General features: G+C 38.9%; 1 protein-coding gene across 1 annotated transcript; it reads right to left on the bottom strand.

The window, feature by feature from the left end:
* Nucleotides 1-5,399: 5,399 nt before the first annotated feature.
* Nucleotides 5,400-6,184, bottom strand: LOC119569998 (extensin-like). The gene is made up of 2 exons (XM_037917926.1): nt 5,809-6,184; nt 5,400-5,716 (listed from the first exon to the last, which is right to left on the bottom strand). Exons 1-2 carry the CDS (start codon nt 6,182-6,184, stop codon nt 5,400-5,402), a joined length of 693 nt encoding a protein of 230 aa, XP_037773854.1.
* Nucleotides 6,185-15,469: the final 9,285 nt, after the last annotated feature.

The following is a 15,469-nucleotide window of genomic DNA, read 5'->3' as shown; positions in this document are numbered from 1 at the left end:
TGTAAGGGAATTTGGTTGGGTGGCATCGGTGTAAAACCTTGGTTGGGGTGGCATGGGTTGTAACCCTGGTTTGGGGGATCGTTGTAGCACCCTTGGTTGTGGGGGAAATTTAGCCCCCCGGGTTTGGGGGAAAAGATTGTAGCCCCCTGGTTTTGTGGTGGAATGGTTGTTAAAACATTTGCACTCTGGTTGTGGTGGAATGGGTTGAGCACCATCGGTTGTAGTACCTTTGGTTTGGGTGGCATCGGTTGAGCCCTTTTTTTTTGGGGTGGCATGGGTTGTGCCATGGGTTTACCCCTTTGGTTGTGGGGGCCGGTTGTACACCTTTGGTTGGGGGTGGTGGGTTTAGCACCTTTGGTTGTGGTGGCATGGGTTTAGCCCCTTTGGTTGGGGTGTCGTTGAGACATTTTTTTGGGTGGCTTTGGTTGTAGCCCCCTTGGTTTGTGGCACGGTTTAGAACCCCGGGTTTTTGGGGGTTTTGGATCGATTTACCCCCTTTGGTTTTGGCAATGTTTTACCCCGGTTGTGGGGGGCACGTTTTAGCACCCTGGTTTGTGGGGGGAAAGGTTTATTACCATCGGTTGTGCACCTTTGGTTGTGGGGATGGGTTTGTAGCCCCTTTGGTTGGGGTGGCATCGGTTGTACACCATGGGTTGGAAACCTTTGGGTTGGGGGGCACGGTTGTAGTACCTTTGGGTTGTGGGGGCATGGGTTTGTTCCCATTTGTGGTGGCATTTTGTAGTCCCATGGTTTTTTGGTGGCATCTTGTAGTACCATTGGTGGGGTGGCACGGTTTGTACCCATTGATGTGGTGGCACTAGTTGACCATCATTTTGGGGATCATTTTTTAATTTTGAATCATTATAGTATCAATATGGTGGCATTATTTTTAAAATTTCGTTGTACACCGTTAATTGTAGGATATCGTAGTAAAATCAGCGTGGTGGTATCAGTAATGGGGGCATCGTTCTTGCATCAGTTTTGTGGCAGCACTTACCATCAGTTGCAAATCAGTTGCAATGGAAAAATTAGTGTTACATTTGTGATTGCATTATTGCAACATCATTGGGGTGGAAAAATCTTAGAACCATCAGTTTGGGTGGCATCTGTTTGGCACAAGTATCCCTGGGGGGCATAGTTGCAACATCTTTGTCTGGCACGGCTATGGAGGGCAGTTTTGGTGGTATCGTTGTAGCACGCAGTTCCCACGGTCTAAAAGAATCAGCTTACGGGAATTTTTGTGAATTAAAAGTAGGATCAGCTGTGGCCCCGGCTTTTGTGAATCAATCAGTGATACAACTATTATAAAAGTTCTGTAGCACCATAAGTGTGATCTTTAAAAAATTCTCACGGGCAGAACCACTGGGCATCATCCATTACAGAGCCAGTTATGGTAGACCATCGTAAAATATCAGTTATTGTACCCAAGTTGCTCACGGGCCATGGATCATATTATAGCATTGCTTGCATCTGCTGTGCCGCCATAAATATTGTGCATCTGTCGCATTTTCAGGTACTGAAAAACGGTATTGTAGAATCGTTACTTTCATTTGTAAATCAGTTATTGTAAAATCAAAATAAATAGCATCTGTTTACTGTAAATAAATTGTAGCGCAACGTGACCAGATGTAGAATTTTTTATTGTTGTCATTATTTAGATGGCATATAATCAGCTTGAACATCTCTTGAAAGTCACTACTTCAAAGGCAGTTTTGGAATCGTTGTGCTCAAAGATCATGCGTGAATCGTCAGTTTTTTAAAACTTGTAGAACGGGTTTTTAAACTTTTGGAAAAAGTGCCCCCGCAGTGCAGGAAATTTTTGTTAGAAACAACTGTGCAGTAAGTGTAGGGCTCATTGACAGCAGTTGTAAAAAAAAGTTGTGGGAGCAGACTCATCTCCAGAATCATCGATTTCATTGAGAAAAAAAGACAAAAAAAAAAAAAGTTCAAATTTTTAAACTCTTTTTTGTTTATATAGATTACTAGCCTCTTTAGCTTTAAAATGTAGTTTTTTATTTAGTGTAACTTTAATTGCATTTATAGTTCTAAAAAAGACAGCCCTCCCGTAACATTACCAATTGACAAGTTTAAAAACGTCAAACGTACCTGCTGCCACCTTTAAATTAAGGGCCCCGCCGCTGCGGTGTCAGATGTTTTCTGCTTCCTTCTGCCCGGGCCCAAAAAAATACTATACCTAGCACCCCATGGTTCCGCAAAGTCAGAGGGAAATGGGGCCCCCCAAGTCAGCTAGCCAACCAGGGGGCTCCCCTGTGTTCCCGTGAATTAACTGAGCATTACAAAGAGTGAAAGGGGACCTTAGTCGGGGATCGAGCTCCATCCCAGGGGGATGGACCCCCACCCAAAGAAAAAAGGGCCCCCCCGGTAGCCAGATAGCGCCCCCCACACAAATATGGGCACTCTTACGGCCCAATGATAGCTCCTTCCTCAACCAGGTAAGGGTATACCCCCTAACAAAGAAAACAGAACAACAATGAAGAAAAAAAAATCTGCAAATATACAAGTAATATAGGTGACATGTGATAACTGAAAGGCCATGACAAAACAACTTGGCAGATTCTAAAAAAAAACGTAGAAAGGGGCAAGGGCATAAATAAACATGTACCCCATGATACCCCACTATGTTAAGAAAACCTGGTGTTCACAAAAACAACTACCGAGATTTTTTACCCCCTTTTTTTAATTTTTCAAATAGAAACCAAACGAGATGCACTAAGAACCTCCCTTCAACAATACAGTGACGAAAATTTATAGATTTAAAAAATTAGATTTTCTCCAAAACCAAAACAAAAACATTAAACAGAATGTTAAGCAACCAGATGTAAAAAAGGCAACGGGACTTAAACCAGATCCGCCCCACCTACCCCCCTAAATCCATCACACCCCTTCCCCTCCCTTGCCCAATTCCCCCTCCCCACCTTTTTCCCCTTTTGCACTCCTCCATCAGACTGTCTTCTACTTCTACCCAGGAACCCCTTCCACACTTCCTTCCTGCTACCTGTGACCAGCCCCCTTCCCTCCCCTTTCTCCCTTTTTGACCCCCACCCCCCCAAATCCCAAAAATTCAGCTCCTTTTAAAAAACCCACCAGAACAAAAAAATCGAAGCATCTACCAAGCAAGCTTAGGCAAAGCAAAAAAAAAAAAAAAAAAAGGAAAATCGGTCTTTCGCCAGTGGAATGACCAAACCTAACCGGAGTCCATGCTCCCCCCCCCCCCCCAGTAGGGGCCGACGGTGGTCTAACAAGTTGTAGAAAGAACGAGCAAGATGTTGTAAAAAACGGGTTTTGTCACAGTCACATTAAAGAACAAAAGAAAAAAAGAACTACAAGTGCTAAAACTAAATGGGAAAATTTTTTACCTCTCCATCACTATCACCAAAAACAAATAAAGAGGACCCGAAAAACTCTCTCGGACAGTTTGGAAAATTTTATCAAGTAAAAGGGAAACCCAAAAACGATAAGACTCATACTAGTTTAAAATAAAAAAATAAAGCCTGAATTATTTTTAGACTCGGATCCCTTTCCCCAAGGGAATGTCAAAGTTTTTTCTAATAGAAAAAAGGGTTTCGTAACAGCGGGTTTGACGAGGCACGCGTCTGAAACGAGGGGCAGATCACAATTACTGAAATAACACATAAACAACCGCCCGCTTTGACATTTTGAGATTAGAAATGCTCATAAGGAGGATATCTTGATTATTGTGTATAAGTGAAACATGGGTTACCTAGACATTTTAAAAATTTACCCAAAATATAAGTTTAAGTTTTAGAGCGATCGGGACATGGAGGAGGTATGCAAAATTTTGCGAGATACTTTTAAAAAAAAAATGGGGGATCCGCTAAAACAGCTAAGATGAAAATTATAAGTTCTGGATTTCTGTACAAAGCAATATGCTTCTGTATTCATTTTATCTCGGCCTATAAACATCCTCATAGTCGCTGAAAGGAAACTTTTCATTTTGACTAAATGATGAATTAAAAAAATCCCCAAACAAAGTTAGTTAAGATAAATTTGGAAAATGTAAAAGTACTACATCATGCTAATAAAAAAGTCACCCCGCCATGTTGCAGATCACGAAAACCTATGATAATGGTCAATATGATATCAAAAAACCACCAGGCAGAAAAAGTTTGTTTATTTTAACCAACATGACTTCAGGAATCTACTCTTAGAAATGTTGCAAAAAGATAATAGACAAGCAGATAAAAGTCTTCAGGAAGTGATTTTTGATATAAAAATACCATAAATTCCATTTTTTACACAAAAAAGTAAAAATAATAATAATAAAAAAACTCCCTGCCCCTGGATAAAGACATAAATAGATCCAAAAACAAAGAGAAAAATCATAAAGCTCTAAAAAATAATATTTTTATAAAAAATTTTTAAAAAACAAAAGACGGAAAATTAAACACTGATATAGGACCAAAAAACCGTTTTTAGAGTAAAATTAACGTATTGTAAAAAAAAAAATAAAAAAATAAAAAAAAAAAATAAAATAAAAACTAGGCATGGAGGGTACTTCAAACCACTGCACAGTTATATTGTCTATGTCTTCTGTATATCATCAAGGGGAGCTTTTGTACTCTATTCGCCAGCAGTCCCAAATCTTTAAAATCGTCAAGATGGTTTTCAAAACGCTTAATTTTAAAAGGTATTTAATTTGTTATTGAACCGGCTGTTGTTTTAGCACTTCTTTTTACTGACTGCTCCCCCGGCATTGTTACAGAGAATTTTCCAATGTAGTGTCTCCTAAGAGTAGTAAATTAAAACAGTTCCGTCTTCTGCGTTTGCTTATCTGCAATGCCACACGTCGTTACATTACTAGGTCTACTTCTGCATCCGCTGTTTAGGTGAATGCCTGTATTGTATCCCCTCAAATACACTGCATTTTTCTGTGCTGTTTGTGCTGGTTTTTTGTGTTCTCGCTGAAGCTGTAGTACCTGTTCGGTTTTGATGACTCAAGTCTGCTGTTCGGTTATTATGTCTTATACGCAGTTTTCCTGTAGTAGTCTGTCAAGGTTGTAGTCTTATCAAAGGGTTTTAGCATTTTAGTACAGGTCTGCTTTTGTGTAGGTTACTAAAATGAATCTCTTTTACAGCTATAGTGCTAGTGGTTTTGCTAGCTTCGTTTGAATGTCTTTTTCAGTTTTAATATGCTATGTTGGGGGTTTTTGTTTGGTTTTAGTGCAGTTAAGGGTTTTCCCTTACTTTTGGTTTTTTAGGTTTTTGAGGAGGGGAATCTCTGCAGCTGTAGTACCTGCTTGGTTTTTAAATTCCCTAATTGTTCTATCTACTCAGTGGTCGCTAAAGTGGGGTGCCGAAGCTGTTGTGTCCGCACCCAGTAGTTTTGTGTTTGTAAAGGTTTTTTCGCTGCTACAGTTTTAGTGTTCAACGGTGGTGGTGTCGCAAAGGTTGTGGTGTCGCAACGTTGGTGGGGTCTGCAATGGTGGTTGTGCGCAACGGTGGTGGTGTCTGAACGGTGGTGGTGTCTTAAAGTTGGTGTCTACAACGGGTGTGGTGTTGCAACGGTGGTGGTGTTGCAACTTTGTGGTGTCTGCAAATTTTGGGGGTGTCGCAATGGGGGTTTGGGCTGCAACGGTGGTGGTGTCGCAAAGTGGGGGTGTCTCAACGGGTTTTTGGGGTCTGCAACGGGGGTTTGGGGTCTGCAACGGGTTTGGTGTCTGAACAGTGGGGGTGTCTGCAAAGGTTGTGGTCTACACGGGTGTGGGGGGGTCGAAACGGTGGTGGTGTCGCAACTTGGTGGTGTCTACAACGGGGGTGGGTCTCAACGGGTGTAGTGTCGCAACTTGGTGGTGTTACAACGGTTTGGTTTCTGAACGGTGGGGTTGTCGAACGTTGTGGTGTCTGCAACGGTGGTGGTGTTCCCAAAGTTTGTGGGGTCTGCAACGGTGGTAGGTCTGCAACGGTTGTGGTGTCTGCAACGGTTTGGTTCTGCAACGGTTGTGGGGTTTTGCAACGGGGGTGGTCGAATGGTGGTGGTTCTGAAGTTGGGGGTATTAAAAGGTGGTGGTGTCTGCAACGGTGGTGGTGTCTGAACGGGGGGTTTTTTGCAACGGTTTTGGTGTCGCAACGTTGGGGTGTCTGCAATGGGGGTGGTGTCTGCAACGGTGGTGGTGTCCCGCAACGGGGGTGGGGTCTGCAACATTGGGTATCTGAACGTTTGGGGGTGTCCGCAAAAGGTGGGGGTGTCTGCACAGTGGTGTTCTGCAACGGGGGGTGGGGTCTGCAAAAGGTTGTGGTGTTGCAAATTTTTTGGTGTCTGCAACGGTTGTGGGGTCTGCAAAAGGTTGTGTGTCTGCAAAAGGGTGGGTCGAACGGTTTTTGGTGTTGCAAAAGTTTTGGTGTCGCAACGGTGGGGGTGTTGCAACAGTGGTGGTGTCTGCAACGGGTTTTGGTGTCTGCAACGGTTGTGGTGTCGCAACGTTTTGTGGTTCTAACGGGGTGGGTCTGCAAAATTGGGTTTCTGAAGTGGTGGTTTGGGCTGCAACGGGGTGGTGTCTGCAACGGTGGTGGGTCTGCAACGTTGCGGACTCAACGTTGGTGGTGCTGCAATGGCGGTGGTGTTCAAGGCGGGGTTCTGCAATGGTTGTGGTGCTGCAAAAGGTGGGGTGTCGCAACGTTGGTGGTGTCTGAACGGTGGGGTATTGCTGTTGTACAACAGCTCCTGCCCCTTCGCTTTTTCTTTTTTTCTGCTACTGCCGAAAACCTATTTAGAGAACCCTTTTTATCGTCAAGTGAATGTCGAGATTTTCGAGATTTTCCTTTTGGGAGTCAGGGGCCCAAAAATCTGCTTTGTAATGCCTCCACTGGGGCCTAAGTAGGGTGAAGAGAATGTTTGGGAAATGTAGTAAGGGAGGAGTTGGGGTAGTGGTAGGAGTGGAGAGTTGTTGGAGTTGGTGTTTAAAGGTAGGAGTTGGAGTAGTGGTAGGAGCTGGAGTAGGGTAGGACTGGAGTGTGGTAAAAAGCTGGAGTAGTAGTAGGGGCTGGGGTTTTTGTTTGGCGGAGTAGTTGTTACAGTGGGGTAAGGTTTGGGGTTGGGGTGGAGGGCTGGATAGTTGTTGGAGTGGAGTATTGTTGGGGCTGAGTTTGTTGTTGGAGTTTTAGTAGTTGGAGGGAGTAGAGGGGGGTTGGGGAGTTGTTTTAGCTGGAGTTGTTTGGGGCTGGGTAGTGGTTAGAGCTGGAGTAGTTTTTTGGAGCGGAGTAGTGGTAGGAGCTGGAGTAGTTTTTGGGCTGGAGTAGTGGTCGGGGTTGGAGTAGGATAGGGGCTGGAGTGGTGTAAGAAACTGGAGTAGTTGTTGGGGGCTGGAAATAGGGGGAAAAGGTGGAGTATTTTTTGGGCTGGAGTAGTGGTCGGTTGGGGTAGTGGCAGGAGCTGGGTAGTTGGGGCAAAAGTTTGTTGGAGTGGAAGGACAGGAGTGGGGTATTTTTGGAGCGGAGTAGAAGTTGAGTTTGGGTAGGGTAGAAGCCTCTGTGTGGCAGAAGCCTGAGAGTGGTAGGAGCTGGGGTAGCAGTGGGATCAGAGTGGTTCTTTTGGGCGGAGTAGAGGTTGGAGCTGTGGTATGGTTTGTTGCCCCGAGTAGGTAGGAGTGGGGTAGGGTAGTTGCCCGAGTAGTGGTAGGAGCTGGGGGAGTTTTTAGTTGCGAGTAGTGGGAGGGTGGGGGAGTTTTAGTTGCCCGAGTAGTGGGAGGACTGGGGGAGTGGTAGAAGATGAAGTAGGGGAGAAGCCTGAGTAGTGGTTGGGGGCTGTAGTTTTTGGGGCTAAAGGTTCGAGCTCGATAGTGATAGAAGTTAAGTATGAGCGCTTAGTAGCAGTAGGAGCTGGGGTATGATTGGGCCCCAATAGGAAAGCAGCGGAGAAAAGGAGCGGAGTGGTGGTGGCCGCCCTGAATGTGGGTTTGGGGTGAAGTAAAAGGGGAACTGGGAAGGGGGAGGAGTTGGGGTTGTTGACTGTAGTAGTGATTTTCTGTGGTAGGGTTTGAGTTGAGAAACGTGGAGCTGCAAATGGTTTTGGGAGGAGTTTTTTGGAGCTTAGTAGTGATAGCAACATGGTTAGGCTGCACTTTTCATTGCAGTTGCGGCATACATTTAGCTTCAGTGGGTTTATAGACCCTTTGTAGTATAGGAGCTGAAGTAGTTGTTTGACTTATTTGTGTATAGTTTTAGCGTTAACACAGCAGGACTTTATAGTAGATAAAGGAGTTGGGGTAATTAAGTTTAGGAACATTGTATTACACTTTTGCTGACGTTTGGAGCAATTTGACCTGTGTAATGATGGCAGTGGAGTTGTTGTTGGGCCCGGTTTCAGTTGATGTTCCTTGTCAGGGGCATTGTCTGTTGGCCTGGTGAGGATGTTCCTTGGCAGGAACAGGGGGGGTTTCTGTTGGCCTGGGGCAGCTGTGTTCCCTTTTCCAGGAAAAAGTTTTTCTGTTGGCCCGGTGAGTGATGTTCCTTGTCCAGGAACAGTTTTCTGTTGCAATTCAAAGGGATTTTTTCACTTTGCATTTTACTGAATTACAGTTTTTTCCCTTTTTACAACAACTTTCCATCCTTACATTTTATTTAGGGGTTAAGTACCGTTTGGTGCATTTGAATTCCCTCTCGCAGGTACCATCTAATTTTTACCTTTTTGACTTCTCACAACAATTTTGCCTTTTTTCACTTTCGGGGAGGATTAAAATCCCCACTAGGCATTTGGATTTTTCTCGACTGTGCCACCCAATTTTTTACACTTTTTTGATTTCTCGCAACAGACTTTGTTTCTTTCATTTTTTGGTAGGGTTGAGTATATTAGTGCTTTTGGGATTCCTCTCGAATATGCCACCAAATCTTTAAATTTTTTTGCTTTTTCAACAACTTTGTGTTTTACATTTTTTAGAAGGATTAAGTATATTTTTAGTACATTTAGTTTCCTCTGGGCATTCCCCCCCAGACGTTACGGGTCTTTTAACTTTTGAAAAACGGGGACTTTGCCACTCCAAAGTTTTTGGGGATTAAAACACTTATTTTTGCATTTGGATTTTTTGACATTTACCTCCTTTTCCCTTTAAATTTTGACACAGCAAATTTTCCCCTTTTCTTTGCAGCCTTCAATTTTCTTTAACAATCGTTGCATTTTTTTCTACTTTGTAGCCTTTTCTCGCTCCTTTAGATTTCTTGCAAATATTTTATCCGTTTTGCAGACTGCATCTAAAATTGGGCTACTGATTTCTTTGATGTTTTTTTCAAGATATTACCCTTTTCTTGAATTTTTTCCATGATCTGGTTTATATCTTTTTGAAATCTTTCTTTGGCAAGTTTTTTTTTATTTCTGCAATCCGTCCCACTATGATGCCTACGGAGATTTCTTCTTGCATATACCTTTTGGTAAGACAAAAGGCCATGTTTTTTCCTTTTCAAAGTTTTCCATTTTTATATCGCATTCGATTCACCCTAATTTATTTCGATTCCATTTCTTCTTAACAGGCTTCGAATTTTGAACTCTATTCTTTCAATTTTCCCTTTTGTTGTTTTGCGTATTAGATTCTTTTGGATTTTTTTTGTGCCTCTTCCTTTCTTTGTTTTTTTTTCCCTTTTTGGGGATTTTTAAATCTTCCCTTATTTTTGGGATTTTTCCCACATTGATTTCTTTTTGAGATTCTTCCTGAATTTTTTTCCTATTTTTTTTTCGTCGTTCGTGACTTTTTTATTTTTCTTTCTCCTTTTTTCATTTTTTTTACGCTCCTTTTGTTTTTTTTTTTTTTACCACCCGGCTTACGTGAGCCAGATTTTTTTGGACGAGACTTTTTATTCTCTTCTTGGTGTCCGTTCGTTTCCTTGGGGTCATCATTTTTCCTGCATTATAAAGTTTTTTGAGGACAAGTTCGCAAACAATATAGGAATAAAATAAAAACTGATTAGAGACCCTAGATTCAATTTAAAAAATGCCGCAAAATAAAAAAATTGGGAAAAAACGGAAGTGACTTTCTCTAAATTTTGAGCATGATTTTGTTTTGAAAAGGTTTTACGTTATTTGGCTCCTTGCAGCATATTCCCAGCGACATTTTGTTTCCCACGAGAAAGGTGCTTTCCCCCCAGTAATACACAACCCACCTATGGTTACTTTTGCTTTTCCCAATTTCACTTCCTTGTACAGAGCAAAGTTTTTTAAATCCCAAAAGGTACTTGTAAAGGGGGATCCCAAAAATAAGCGAATATGGAAGAAATCCAGAAAAAGTTCTTTCCTATTGTTTTTCACTCTCTGAACCCACACTTCTTTTGGTCCTATTTAACATTAACAACCCTTATTTTTGCTTTCCTTATTGATAGGGTACGCATTTTTCAAACCCTGTTGCGGCCTTACAATAAAGATCTTTAGAAAAAAAAAAAAAAGGGCAAGATATTTAAAAAATGTACCTAGGGACATGTTTTTGAAAATAAAGGAAACAGAAGGGGAAACCTGGGCTATCCGGTGAGGGAATTTAAGGCAAAATTTTTTATATTTTCCCTGGTGGCAGGTTCTTAAAAAAGATTTTTCTTATTCACGTGACAGAATGGACACTGCAAAAAAATTTAAGATATTGACAAAAAAAAAGGTAAGAAAAGAAAGTAGGAAAAGGAAAATAAAAAGGAATTTAAACATAACTCTAGGAAAGAGGGAATGAGGTTTTTTGGGATTTAAAAGGGGAAAGTAAATTTTTTAGTGTAAATTGGATAAAAAATGGGAATTTAAAAACGGAATGTCGAGTTTTTAGTTTACAGCAGCGGAATGTCGGGTTTTGAGTATCATTAAGCGGGGGGGGTCTGTTTTTTGGTTATTTAAAAGTGGAATGGCGGTGTTTCGGGAAAAATTTAAAAAGGGAAAAAGTCAGTAAAAAAAAAAAAAAAAAAAAAAAAAAAAAAAAAAAAAAAAAAAAAAAAAAAAATATTAAATAATATTAAAATATATATATATATATAATATATATTATATATATAATATATATAATTTATATATAACAGGGAATGTCAGGGGTTTAGTTATTCCCCCAACGGCACCCCAAAAAATCCAGCCGCACACTGAATATAATATTTTATTGTTTTTAACTAGGTGGCGCGCTCTCTCTCCCCTCTCTCCCTCTCCCTTCTCTCTCTCCCCCCCCTCTCTCTCTCTCTCTCTCTCTCTCCTCCTCTCTCCCCCTCTCTCTTTTCTCCTCACCACCTCAGCCGATAAGCAGCGTAGGGGAAAAGAAAAGGAATGTAAAAATTTTTAAAATTTTTAAGTATAAACAAAAAGTGTGGTAAAAGCAAACAGAAAGATTAAAGGAAAATCTCCCATACTTGGAAAAATAATTTTCGTAAAAACCCCCCACACAACACGCACACACACAAAATCTACCCGTTGTTAAAAAAATTGATCTTAGTGAGATACCTCATAATTAAAATTTAACTCTTTATTTTTCTGCAAAAAAAGGAATAATCAAAATATTCCCAAAAAAAGAATGAGCTGAAATTCCAATAATGAAGTATTGTCTTGTTCTTCGGTGGCAGTGATATCTTCAGCTGTACTGAGAATATTTTTTGTGTGTGGTTTTCATTCTTTTAAAAATTCGTTTGCCTTATCCTCTCATTTTAATTCAAAAAAACTCATGAGAAATTTTTTTGGTTTACAATTATCTTAAAAAAGCAAAAAACCCCCTTATCCATTTTTTTTCCCCAAAAAAACAAAACTTTAAATTTGGTTTTACCTGAACATTACGATGAATAAATATATAAGGAATTTTAATGTAACAAATAAAACCCAAAACGCCTATCGAAAAATGTAGCAACGTAAAGTACCCTTTAATGAAAAGGGAAAAAGCACGGGGAGAATGGGAAATCGTTTCAAAAGCAAAAAAATACTGTTAGTTTTCCCCGGTAAAAATTTTTTTTTTAAAACTTTGGGGTTTTAATTTGTAAAAGCAAAATTTTACACATTTTCCCAAAAACATAGCCAATTTATAGTAGATAAACATCACCTAACGAAAGACAAAAAGCCCCAAAAAACAAATAAAAGTTAGAGAAAATCCCGGGTGCTCACCAAAACGTGGGGGGATGATGCCCGTCAAAAAAACCGCCCCCAACAAAAAAAAGACCAAAGAGCCATCCCACTATGTGTCACCGACGCTAGTGTCCACGGCTGACTGACAGTTTCTGTTTGCAATCACGCTAAAATGGTCCAAAAACAAAAAGGTGGCTTCTCATTTTTAAGGTTATTATAGCGTTTCGCAGGTGTCGATAGTTTCTGAAAAAAACATGCTCCCTTTTTTTATATCGTGCAGGTGAAAATGCATGTACAGTACACTTGACGCTCGATCAGAAATACGACCCTTGTTAAAAGGGTGGACATAAAAAATGGGAAAAAGGGCGGGAAAAAAAATTGGGAAAAATTTAAAGGTTCTGACGTCATAACAGTAGTTGCAGAAAAGCGCAAATTTTTTTTTTTTTCCCCGCTTAACAGCATATGGAAAACTTAAAGGGACAGCTGAAACATTAATAAATTGTAAAGCTTGTAGAAAACCCCTTAATTGATGCTCAATCAAGTTTTACAGGGGAAAGGGGTACTGAATCTGCAATTTTTAATCATAAGGAGGAAATTCCTTTTTCTAAAATGACACAAAAAGCTGCAGAAAAGGGGAATGTTATTCTCAACAAGCATTTTTTTGAAACAGTGTTACAAAGATGATGCAAGATTCGACCGTTTGTACGACAAATTTTTAAAAATGGTCAATCAGGTCTCCAAGAGTTTTTTTTATGTACCCTTTCACGGACAAGATACTGATATAAAACCTCAACAAGATTTTCCACCTCTCCACCAGATCGGTTTGTAGAAAGTTTTTTTTTTTTTTTTTTTTTTTTTTTTTTTTTTTTTTTTTTTTTTTTAAGGGGGGGGGGCATTACCAATCTTGAGGGTTCTAAAGTATTCAGAGCTCGCCCTTTAGATAAAAAATCAATAAAAAAAAAATGGTGGTATGCTGATGGTAAAGGGGATAATTTAAAATATAATTAATAGTCATGGTTAAATTATTTTTTCTTAAGATTATAATTTTTATGATCATTGTTTTTAATTTTATTTTACCACAACTGTAATTGTTGATGTTTTTATCATTCATTTTTAAAGTTATACATTACATTATCTCATAACATGATATTGATAATAGAAATTATACTGATCATAATAAAAATAAGTGTTGTAGTAGTAGCTAAAACGATAAGATTAACAATAATTAACAAAAATCATAAAGATAACGGTAATGCACGCCATGGGTCTTTGTCTCTGTGCGAAACATGTTTTAACATGAAAAGGAGACCGGGCATGTGTTAAAAAAAGAAAGGGACTGGGCAAAATGAACAATGGCGGAGCGAAAGGGGCGGAGGAAAAACCCAAGAGAAGGCAGTTTGGGTGTGCTCTTGTGAAGACCCCCGTGGTGCCTTTGTGACCCGAAAATTTTTGTTGCCTTTTATAAGCTGATCGTGCGGGTGCATGCGGTTTCCCCCCGTATTGTGCTATAGAAATTTAGGGTAAAAACTTGTGAAATAAAGGGAAAAAACTGTCATTTTGGTTTATTTCGTGCCCCGCCCGCCCTTGGGGGTTCCCCCCGTGGGGTTTAGGGGCGTGCGGTGCTCGGTGCCTCTTGGAGCTTTCAGTGTTCACGACCCTGTGGATAGCACGCATTGCCTAGCCTGCCTGTGTTGGTGGCAGAAGCGACGGTCGGCGTAAAGTAAAAAATGATGCTGATGAGAAATAATGATGATGATAATGAGTGATGAGGATAATAGTAATGTAATAATGATAATAAAAAAATCATTATTGTTATTATTTTAACATTATTATTATTTTTTATTTTTAAAAATTTAAATTGAATTAATCTTTTAATGATAATATTGATAAAAATTATATAATGAAAATAATAATGAAAGTACGATAACTTAAAAACTTATAAAAAAATAATGATAAAGCAAAACTTATCATACTTATTATGAATGTTTTATCACTGTTACATTCTTTCATTAAACATCATATTATTGCCATCATCATCACTCATCTCATTACAAAAGTATTAATATTTTAATAAAAGAAAAGGGTAATAAAAATGAAGTTAATAGTAATAACAACAATAACAAAAGATGTAGTACAATAATTATAAAATAACAATGAATGATAAAAAAGCAATGAAAAAAATGATTTTTGATAAAAAAAATGATGCAACAAAAAGATGTAATAATGATAATAATGATATTTTTGATAAAAAGTATAATAGGGAAAATAGCAACAATATTTATAACAAAAAAGATGATGATCATGATGTTTTAATCTTAATAATGTTGAAAAAAAAAGAAAAATAAAAAAAATAGTATGATGATAATAAAGTTAATCATAACAATGAAAAATAATTAAACAATGAAACAATAATAAAAGAGGAAGGCTTGAAGAACAAAAAAGACTAAAAATTTGGGCGTTAGGATGATTTTTAAAAGATTTTAAAGAGGGTTATAGCAATAAAAAAAATTAATAAAGAATTATTTTAAAATTTAAAGTAAAGGTGATGATGTGATGATGAAAATTTCTAATTATTCATTATTTGATTTTTCAGTTATTCTAAAGCTGTTACTATTATTTTTTATTTTTTACGCTGATGTTGACATGTGGAAATAAAGTTATCAGTTATATGCAATAAAGTTTTAAAAAAATTTTAAACAAAATTTTAATGATTTTAAAGAAAATCACTTTGGGTGAAATAATAACAATGAAAATAATAATGATGCAACAGTAAAATGCAATTTTACAATCACATTTCTTTTAGGCGCGAGATAACAAGACAAACAACTTATCTTTTAGCCACAACGGAGGGTAGATTGGGAAATAGCTTTGTCATCCCCCTCCAAATATGGTATCACGGCATGGTTTTTGTGCCCATATGTAAAAGCTGCGCTCACATACTTTTCGGGACAGGTGGGGTAAGGGTTTACTGATGTCTGCATTGGCTTGCTCCTGCGTGACAAATTACGTTTAGTTTAAAATTTAAGATGCAGTTTTCTGTCCTGTGTCTACAAAAGGTTAGTGAAAATGAGGTTTTGTATCTTACTTGAAATGTATTTTTCGTATAACCATGAAGTTCACATATGACGACCCAAACCCATTTGGTTTCCTGCAGTGCAAACGTGCCCCTTTTTCGTTTTTGCGACAAATTTTTTTCCGCAATTTAATTTTTGACAGGTCCCCTTTGTGTCTGCATTTGAAAAAAATGTAACAATTAATAGGAATAATAACAACAATATTTATAACGCTCGCCTTGAATGTGCTTGTACAGTCCGACCTGTCTGGTTGTCATTTTATAATTTTTTTCTTTTTTTGTAGTGTCATTGTTTTTGGGTGGGGATTTATTATCGATGTTATCATTATTTTATCGTCTCATCACTTTTTTTCAATACCACA

The sequence above is a fragment of the Penaeus monodon genome, unplaced genomic scaffold (assembly GCF_015228065.2).
Source record: "Penaeus monodon isolate SGIC_2016 unplaced genomic scaffold, NSTDA_Pmon_1 PmonScaffold_2069, whole genome shotgun sequence".
Lineage (NCBI taxonomy): Eukaryota > Metazoa > Arthropoda > Malacostraca > Decapoda > Penaeidae > Penaeus > Penaeus monodon.
Note: the sequence above shows the minus strand (reverse complement) of the source record. Positions and strands in the feature narration are given on the sequence as shown.

What these genes read in the sequence shown, in the direction of transcription:
- LOC119569998 (XM_037917926.1), bottom strand. Translation starts at nt 6,184, where the DNA reads ATGTTGCAGACCCCACCCCCGTTGCGGGACACCACCACCGTTGCAGAC. An exon ending in CAAGTTGCGACACTACACCC is followed by an intron (nt 5,717 to 5,808) that starts GTTGAGACCCAC and finishes CAACCTTTGCAG; the next exon opens with ACACCCCCACTGTTCAGACA.